Raw genomic sequence first — 9,065 nt, forward strand, 5'->3', positions numbered from 1 at the left:
TGGAGCAGGTGGGAGGAGAGGCCCTCCCCCTGCTGAGGTCTCTGTGCCTCAGGCACCTCCAGGACTGGGCCTTGCTGGCTGCTTGCTTGCAGATCCTTCCCAAACTGCATAAACACAGCAAGAATTGGGGGGGGAGGGGAAGGGAGAGGAAACAACCACCACAAAGGCCAAGTTTGGAACCTGTCAGCTGAGGGAAGAGAGTTGCTCCCTCCCTCAGCTGCTTTGCAAAGAGCAGCTCCCAGGCTCAAAGGAAAATATTTACAGAGAGAGAACTGAAAGGGAAAGGAAGGACTGGGGGGGGGGGGGGGGGGGGAGAGGGGGGGAAAACCCAAAGCAAAAATAAGAGGAAGAACTGAAAATCCAACTGGAGCTAAGTGAACTAAATGCCAGCCACGGGGTGGGGGTGGGAGGGGGGGGGGAAGTCCACTGCAGCCCCAGCTGAACCAAATCCTCCAGGCCCAGAGGAGCTTCCCAAAGGGCTCTGCAGGACCTCTCTTGTCCTCTCCCTGCAGCTGCAGTCCTGCTTGGAGCATTTCCAGTTGTGCCAGCAGGAATTTTTTTTTTGCTGAGGTTTCCTTGCTTCTTGTTTCTTCTTGTGTCTGTGTCCCCCCACCAGCTTGCCAATGAAAATCTGAGCCTTGGGAGCTGTGAGCTCTGGGTACAAAACTTCCTCTTTTTGGCCTCTTTTCCTTTGACCTTTTCATCTAGTTTAAAAAAAATTTCAGTCTATAAAAAACGACCCCACCCCCACCCCCCCCACCCCCAAAAAATGTCTCCTCTGGATGCTCCACGAGTCCACACAGAGGCTGACCTCTCCCTTACACACTTTTATGGCAGTAAAGGTCTTTCAGAGTCTTTAGCTCCTCGATCAGAGTCTTGTTCTGGTTCTCCAGCACTGCCACTCTGTTCTCCAAGCACTTCACATATTCCTTCTTCTTCCTGCGGCACTCCCGGGCGGCCTCCCTGCAGCACACAGAGCAGAGGAGCAGCTCTCAGCCTGGGGGGGTGGGGAGGGGGCTGAGGTTTTGCTGTGCTGCTGAGGCTGAGCAGGGCCAGGGGCAGGGAGGGAGGGAGGGAGGGAGCTGGGCCTGCAAGCATCGGCAAAGCGAACCGGGGAGGGCGGCGAGGCGGGCAGGGGGCTGCAGAGTGAACACGGAGTGGGCGCAGGGGCTGCTCCCAGCCTGGAGAGGAGAAGGCTCTGGGGTGGGGGAACCTTAGAGCAGCCTTACAGTACCTGAAGGTGCTCCAGGAGAGCTGGGGAGGGACTTGGGACACGGGTTGGGAGTGCCAGGATGAGGGACAATGGCTTGGAGCTGGGAGAGGGGAGATTGAGACTGGAGATGATGAGGAAAGAGGGAGGGAGGGAGGGGAGGCTCTGGAACAGGCTGTCCAGGGAGGCTGTGGCTGCCTCCTCCCTGGATGAGGCCTTGAGCAGCTGAGCCTGGCTGAGAGATGTCCCTGCCCCTGGTGGGGAGGTTGGAGGAGATGATCTTTGGGGTCCCTTCTAACCCAGCTGCTGTGCTCACAGCTGCCCCTGGGCTTCTGCCCTGCCGAGCTGTGAGCTCTCAGGTGGCAGATTTGGCTTCTGCTCTGGCAGGTGCCTGCTGCAGAGTGGCTGCTTTGGTCCTGGTGTGCCTGGTGGGTATGGTTCATGCCCACAGCAGCCTCCCAAGATGGGCAGAGGGCTGCAGAACCTCCCTGCTGTGGGCACAGGCTGGGGGAGCTGGGGCTGCTCCCAGCCTGGAGAGAAGGCTCCAGGAGCCTCAATCCCTCTCCCCTCGTCCTGGCACTCCAAAGCCCTTCTTCCAAAGCCCCTCCCCAGCTCTCCTGGAGCCCCTTCAGGCCAAGCAGCCCAGGGGCCCTGCCTCACCTGTTCTTCATCAGCCTGATCTCTCGTTTCAGCTGGGGGTCATCTGTCTTGCTGGTCTGGGATGTGAGTGTGACTGGAGAGGTCATCACCACGGCCTGGGGCAGGGAGGTGGTGGTCGGCGTGGTGCGGATCTGGTAGGTCTGCATGTCCCCCGAGGCAGCTGTGGGGACAAGAGCAGAGAGAAGTGGCAGGGCTGAGCTCCTGATGCTGGCTGCTGCTCATGGGAGCAAACCTCACCCTGCCCCAGGAACATCCTGATCCCCCAAACCATCATTTCACCTTCATTTCCCGTGGCAGCAGGAGGGGGGAACCAGGGGCAGTGCCAGCTCTAGGCAGGGTGAAGGGGAGAGGGCCCCAGGAGGGGGCTGTGGGCTCAGCATCTTGGGCTGGGGCTTTGCTGAGGGAGGTTCAGGTTGGACACTGGGGGAAGAGTTCTTCCCAGCAAGGGCTCTCAGGCCCTGGCACAGGCTGCCCAGGGAGGTGGTGGAGTCCCCATCCCTGGAGGGTGTCACCGCTGCCCGGATGTGGTGCTGAGGGCTGTGGGTCAGGGCGGGTGGCACCGGGGGAGCTCCGGGCTGGATGGGCTCCAGGCTCTCCCCCACGAGTGGTACTCACTCTGCACAACCACCTGGTTGCTGGGCACCAGGATCTGCTGCCCATCAGAGGTCTGTGCATACTGCAGGATGGTGGTGCCAGGCTGTGTGCTGCCAGCGTTGGTCATGGTCAGCGTCTGCAGGCCCTCGGTGCCCGCCCCGGCCAGCTGCAGCCCGTTGGCAGCAATGGCAACTGCAAGGGGAGCAGACAACAGAGGGCAGCTGCAGCTGTGCATGGCAGCAGGCAAAGGGCAACCTGCAGCCCTCCCTGCTGCTGGCAAAGAGCTGCCATGCCCTGGCCAAGCAGGGCAGAGGTCTCCTGGGGGCACCCAGAGGAGTGTGGCCAGCAGGGCAAGGGAGGTTTTGTCCTCTCCCTCCTCTGCTCTGCACTGCTGAGGCCACAGGTGCAGTGCTGGGGCCAGGTCTGGGCTCCCCAGGTCAAGAGGGACAGGGACACAGCAGAGAGAGTCCAGCAGAGGCTGTGAGGGTGAGGAAGGGGCTGGGAACATCTGAGGCTGAGAGCCCTGGGGCTGTTTGGTCTGGAGAAGGGAGACTGAGAGGGGTGGGGGCCAGGCCTGTGCCAGCGGTGCCCAGGGGCAGGACAAGGGGCAATGGGCACAAACTCAGCATCAGAAGTTCCATCAAACATGAAGAGAAACTTCTGGAACCAAAGGGTGCTGGAGCCCTGGAGCAGGCTGCCCAGGGAGGTGGTGGAGCCTCCATCCCTGGAGTCATTCCAGACCCCCCTGTGTGACCCTCTCTAGGGGGCCCTGCCCTGGCAGCAGGGGTTGGAACTGGCTGAGCTTTAAGGCCCCTTCCAACCCAACCCATTCCATGACTCTCCCCCTCTGAGCCTCCTGACCCCAGCCTATTTCCATGCAGTCTCTTCAGTGCCTGTTGGCTGAAATCATCAAATCTTTTGGGTTTCACCTCTGTCAGATCTGTACCAAACCCTGCAGCTGAGGCAGGATGAGCCCAGGGCTGTGCAGGCAGCAGGGTTTGGTCACATACTGTACTGTCCAGTGCTGGTCTGGTAGATAGGTGTGGGAACAGACATAGAGGTGACCGTGGAGACCCCAGGGCTCTCCTCATCTCCCTTCCTCTCACGACTCTCTTCAGAGGAGAGATCCTTCAAGATTTTTCTGTTAAAGAGAAGAGAAGAAGAATTCCTCAGCAGGAGCTGCAGAGTGCTCTGCCTGCTCAGCACAAACACAGCCTGGAAGGTGGAATCAGAGAATCAGTAAGGTTGGGAAAAGACCTCAGAGATCACCAAGTCCAACCCAGCCCCCAAAAACCTCCTGAGACACTAAGCCATGGCTCCAAGTGCCACATCCAATCCCCTCTTGAACACCTCCAACCCTACAGGTTGGCTGGGGAGGGACTTCTCAGGCTCTCAGGTAGTGATAGGACTGGGGGGAATGGACTGAAGCTGGAGGTGAGGAGGAAGTTCTTCCCCATGAGAGTGGTGAAGCCCTGGAATGAGTTGTGCAGGGAGGTGGTTGGGGCCCTGTCCCTGGAGGTGTTTAAGCCCAGGCTGGATGAGGCTCTGGGCAGCCTGATCTAGTGTGGGCTGTCCCTGCCCATGGCAGGGGGTTGGAACTGGCTGATCCTTGGGGTCCCTTCCAACCCTGACTGATGCTATGATACCTCCAGGGGGACTCCACCACCTCCCAGGGCAGCACATCCCCGCGGCCGCTTCGCAGCCTCTCGGGGGCTGAATGCTGCCTGCTCACAGGAAATGCAGAGCTGAGGTGGGGAGCTCAAAAGGTGGGCTGGGTGAGCCCCCAGTGGGTGCTTCAAGAGAGGGAAGCCCCTCAGGGTGTGAGGGCACAGCTGCTGCGTGCTGCCCCCCGGCACTCACCGGTAGGAAGGTCGCCGAGCGAGGATGCCGCGAGCCTTCTGCGAGGAGCCGATGCTGTCCGAGGAGTCCTGAGAGTCCTCACTCTCGGACAAGGAGACCTGCAGGACACAGCCCAGCTGAGCCAGGACACCCAGGGGAGACCCCAGAACCACACAAGGGCAGGGCTTGGAAGGCAGCTCCAAAGGTGAGAGTCCAACCCCCCTGCCGGAGCAGGGGCGCCCAGGGCAGGGCACGCAGGGACGCAGCCAGGGGGGGTTGGAAGCTCTCCGGAGGAGCCTCCACAACCTCTCTGGGCAGCCTGCTCCAGGCCCCCAGCAGCCTCACACCACAGAAGCTTCTCCTCTGTTGAGGTGGAACCCCCTGGGCCCAGTGACAGCACCAACCAGAGCCTGGCACCTTCCTCCTGACCCCCACCCCTCGGACACTGACCAGGTCTCCTCTCAGCCTTCTCCTCTCCAGAGCAAACAGCCCCAGGGCTCTCAGCCTCTTTCCACAGCAGAGATGTTCCAGGCCCTTCAGCACCCTCATGAGAGTCATGGGATGGGCTGGGTTGGATGGGACCTTAAAGACCATCCAGTTCCAACCCCCTGCCATGGGCAGGGACCCCTCCCACCAGCCCAGGCTGCCCAAGGCCTCGCCCAGCCTGGCCAGTGCCAGCCTGCGCTGCGGCAGGGTCCCAGCAGCCTCCCCAGGCCTGCACTGCTGCCAGGCAGACAGCCTGCACTCACCTGCACTGTCTGCACCTGAGGGGAGTGGATGACAGAGGAGGACTGAGCTGTCTGAATGACTCCCTGGACCTGGACTTGCTCTCCAGGAAGCTGAACAACTGTCAGGGGAGCAGGACCCCGCAGAGACATCTGTCAGAGACCAAAGGATCATTCCCTGAAGCATCTGCAGGGGCAGGGAGGCAAACCAGCAGGGGACAGGCACCTGCAGAAGCTTCTCTTCAGTGCCATTAAGTGCCAGAAGGAGCATCCTGGAGACACAGACAGGCTGCAGAGCCACTGCCATGCCTTAGGGCAGGGGGAAATGGGAGCTGTGGAATCCTGTGCACCAAAATGCTGCAACTCCAACCTGTGGAGTGCTGAAGGGAGCACAAGGGAGAGACCTCTCCAGAGCCACAGTGCTGGGACTGAGCCAGCAGGGCTGCTTCCATCCAGCTCATGCAATGGCTCAGGCTGGAAGGGGCCTCAGAGATCATCTCCTCCAACCTCCTGCCCTGGGCAGGGACACCTCCCCCGAGCCCAGGCTGCTCAAGGCCTCATCCAGCCTGGCCTTGAACTGCTCCTGTGCTGCCCATAAACAACTCAGAGTCCTTTGCTGGGCAGCCTTTAGGTTTTCTCTTCTCCTCTGTGTGTTTCTAAGCCTCAGGAGTCAGCACAGTCTGGGGGCCATTAAAAGGACGACTCTCAACTACCTCAAATGTGTGGTGAGATTTGGGCCAGGCTTTACCTGTTGAGCAATATGAGAGAGCTGAGCTGCCTGTAGGGTTGTACCTTGTGCAGCTGCTGCCTGGGACGGCGTCACTGAGCTGTTGCTGCTGCTCTTGTGCACCTCTTCCATCATCAGCTGCAACACAGGAGTGGAAGCCAGGTCAGCACACAGCTGAGCAGCGCTGCCCTGCTCCTCTGGGGAGCCTCACTGCATGCTGCTGGCAGCCCACCTGCAGATCTTCAAGGAGCTCTTTGTCCTTTGCTGGCACTTTCCACGAAGGGACCTTGAAGAGCAGCCAGCTCCAAGCCCCCTGCCAGGGGCAGGGACACCTCCCACCAGCACAGGCTCCTCCAGGCCTCATCCAGCCTGGCCTTGAACACCCCCAGGCAGGAGGCAGCCACAGCCTCCCTGGGGCAGCCTGTGCCAGGCTCTCCCCATCCTCACTGCCAAGAATTTCTTATCTCCAGTCTCAGTCTCCCCCCTCCCAGCTCAAAGCCCTTGCTCCTCATGCTGGCACTCCCAGCCCTTGTCCCAGGTCCCTCCCCAGCTCTCCTGGAGCCCCTTCAGGTACTGGAAGGCTGCTCTGAGGTCTCCCTGGAGCCTTCCCTTCTCCAGGCTGCACAGCTCCAGCTCCCCCAGGCTGCCTCCAGCCCCCTGCCCTGTCCCCTGGCTGTGGGCAGGCTGAGCACAGCAGAGCCCAGCTGGCCTCCTGTGCAGGGCTCAGAGCAGCACCCAGCCCTGCTCTGGAGCAGCAGCTGTGTCCCACTCTGCCCTGCCAGCCCCTGGGCACCACTGCCTCACATCCAGCCCTGCTGAGGCTCACTGCCACAGTCCCTGCATTTCCTGGGCTGCTGTTTGGGTTCTTTTGGTGGCTATAAACAAGTCAGGCCATGAGAGGCACCAAGAAAACCAAGAAGAAGCCCTGAGTAAAATCATTTTCCAAGCCACCAGCCAAACCTGTTTGCAAACATCTGAGGGTGCACAAAACCCAAACAAAAGGTTCAAGATGCAAGCAGAGAGAGGCAGCTCTGAGTCCCAGCCCCTGCAGAACTCACTCTGTCCCCAGCTGGCAGCCAGGAAAGCCTCTCTCAGCCCTAAGGTTTGATGTGGAACCGTTCAGGGAGTCCTGACAGCATCCCCCCTGCCACACTGGGGGTTCGGGGGGGGGGTGGGGAGGGAGGTGGAGGGGAGTGGGAGGAGCAGCCCAGAGCACCAGAAGCTGCTGGGTGAGCACTAAACATTTTGTCACAGAAGGGCTGAGGCTGCTCAGGGGACAGTTGCTATGAGACTGGAAGTGACATTTCTTTCTGTGGAAATGTGAGTCATTGATTTTTCCCTGCTGAGATAAAACCACAGCTCTGCAGCCTGGCTTGAAAGGGAGAAAGTCAGCAGAGACCAAGAGCAGAATCTTCTGCCCCAGCCTCCCCTCCTCAAGCTTCAATCCACTGCCTCTCCTCCCAGCACCACCAGCCCAGGTTAAACCTGAGCTTGAGTCTCGAAACACCTTCCCTTGGAACACAAAACAGGATCACCACACTTCACTGTGCCCAAGCTTCATTTACCCTCCCAAAGTTCATCTTTCTCCCTCAAACACCAAGTCCTTTGCTCTGAACCAGCTCTGAAGCACCACGACCAAGCCCTCCCCTCCCCCGGACAGCTGAGGGGAATCAATTTAAGACCAAAGTGAAACTTCAGAGGCTTCAATGCCCCCAGGCAGCTGCCTGCAGCAGCCAGAGCTCTCCAAACACTCTTGGCTTGAGGTTGGCATGAAGACACTTGAGGAAAGTTTGGTTTTGCTCCAGAAGGTGGTCAGACTTATGCTCTTTTTCCTCCCCAAGGATCTTGTGACAGACAGAGCTAAAGGGCAGCACAACCTCCTGGTCCATGCCAGCAAGCAAGAGAGGAGATTTGAGTCAACAGAGCTGGGCGGCAGCTTTGGAGCCAACTCCCCGACCAGGCTCATGGGCACCGCTCAGAACTCCAAGAGCACTTCGCAGCTCCTCTCTGCCGCTCACCGCCCCCCGGCTCAGCCTTCCGCAGCGAACTGAAGCTGGATGCCCACCGCCCCGGCAAGCGGCTTCGCCGAGCCGGCAGCCTGGAAGCGTCTCCGCCGCCGGGACGCAGGGCTCCGGCTGCTCGCGAGCGGAAATCGCCGCTGAGATCATCGACAAACGACCTGCGCCCAGCCGCCGCCGCCGCCCGACCCCGAGCTGACCGCCCCGGGCGCGGCGAGGCAGAGCTCCGGGAGCCGGCGCCCAGCCCGGGCTAACGGCACAGGCGATCGCCGCCGCCGCGGGACCCCCGCTGCTTCTCCTCCGTTAATCGCAGAGGTCCCCGCGGAGGAGACCCCCGCGGCCCTTCCACCGCACGCCCGAACAGAGCCCAAGCTCCCGGGCGCTCCGGAGCCCCCCGGGGGCCTTCTCCCCCGCCCGCAGCGATCCAGGAGGCTGCTCCGCGGCGCCGAGCCTCGGGCAGCGGCCCCGGGAGCGCTGCGTGGCCTGGGCCCGGCGGCAGCCGCCACAGGCCTCGCCGGGAGAGCGGCGCCTCGGGCCCGGCGCAGCTGGCCGGGGCGGCGGGGCCGGAGCTCCCCCGGGGGCCTTCGCCGCCGGCCGGGAAAGGGCGAGGAGGGCCTCGGCCCCGGCCTGTAGCGGGGCTCAGCCATTCCCCCGCGGCCCGGAGCGGAGCGGGGGAGGGACGGCACCGGGGGCTGAGGGGAGCGACACGACGCGGCCCGGCCTGGCTTAGGCCCGGGGGCGGCGGCGGGAGCGGCGGCTCCGAGCCCCGCGGGGCAGGGGGACGGCAGCCTCCCTCCCGCCTCCCTCCCGCCCGCGCTTACCTCAGAGGCTGCCCAGGCCCCGCCGGTGGCCGCGCGTGGGGAGAGCCAGGGCCGCGCCCGCCTCCGCCTCAGGAAACCGGCGCCGGCGGCATCGTAAACACGGCAGGGCCGCGCGGGACGCTCGGGGTGGGCGGACTGCGACCATAGAGTCCCCGCGGAGGCCTCGCCTAGAAATCCGCACCATAGAGCGGCCGCAGCAGAGAGCTCCGCGGCCGGAAGCCAGAGCGGCCGCTCCGGCGCCGCCTCCAGCCGGCGCTCTCCACTCGCGGCACCATAGAGAGGCGGCGGCAGGGAGGCGGCGGCAGAGCGCCGCCGGCGGCTCGAGGGTGGGAAGCTGCCTCCGGCGGCCCCGGGCAGCGCCGCAGCCTGAGCCCGGCTGGGGCCGGGGAGCGCTGCCCGCCCGGAGCCTCTCAGCGCTCTGCCTTCGGCTGCCCCCGGGAAATGGAGCAGCGAAGGTGCGGAGCGGGGCTG

General features: G+C 62.5%; 1 protein-coding gene across 2 annotated transcripts; it reads right to left on the reverse strand.

The window, feature by feature from the left end:
- Positions 1-779: 779 nt before the first annotated feature.
- ATF1 (activating transcription factor 1) lies at positions 780-8,837 on the reverse strand. Of its 2 annotated transcripts, none has more exons than XM_054177437.1 (8): positions 8,595-8,837; positions 5,777-5,893; positions 5,053-5,181; positions 4,325-4,422; positions 3,475-3,605; positions 2,486-2,656; positions 1,871-2,030; positions 780-963 (listed from the first exon to the last, which is right to left on the reverse strand). In XM_054177437.1, exons 2-8 carry the CDS (start codon positions 5,888-5,890, stop codon positions 819-821), a joined length of 948 nt encoding a protein of 315 aa, XP_054033412.1. In that variant the 5' UTR covers positions 5,891-5,893; positions 8,595-8,837; the 3' UTR covers positions 780-818. The 2 variants fall into 2 exon arrangements, with proteins under 2 accessions (XP_054033412.1, XP_054033411.1); XM_054177436.1 differs by having other exon boundaries at positions 5,821-5,893; positions 8,595-8,821.
- Positions 8,838-9,065: the final 228 nt, after the last annotated feature.

The sequence above is a fragment of the Dryobates pubescens genome, chromosome 40 (assembly GCF_014839835.1).
Source record: "Dryobates pubescens isolate bDryPub1 chromosome 40, bDryPub1.pri, whole genome shotgun sequence".
In the NCBI taxonomy this organism is placed as follows: domain Eukaryota; kingdom Metazoa; phylum Chordata; class Aves; order Piciformes; family Picidae; genus Dryobates; species Dryobates pubescens.

Bases quoted from the DNA above. Each gene is read 5' to 3' on its own strand.
- ATF1 (XM_054177437.1), bottom strand. From the start codon at position 5,890: ATGATGGAAGAGGTGCACAAGAGCAGCAGCAACAGCTCAGTGACGCCG. The intron at 2,657-3,474 runs GTATGTGACCAA...CTCCCCTTGCAG, and splicing joins GACCAGCACTGGACAGTACA to TTGCCATTGCTGCCAACGGG. The intron at 964-1,870 runs GTGAGGCAGGGC...TGTGTGCTGCAG, and splicing joins ATCAGGCTGATGAAGAACAG to GGAGGCCGCCCGGGAGTGCC.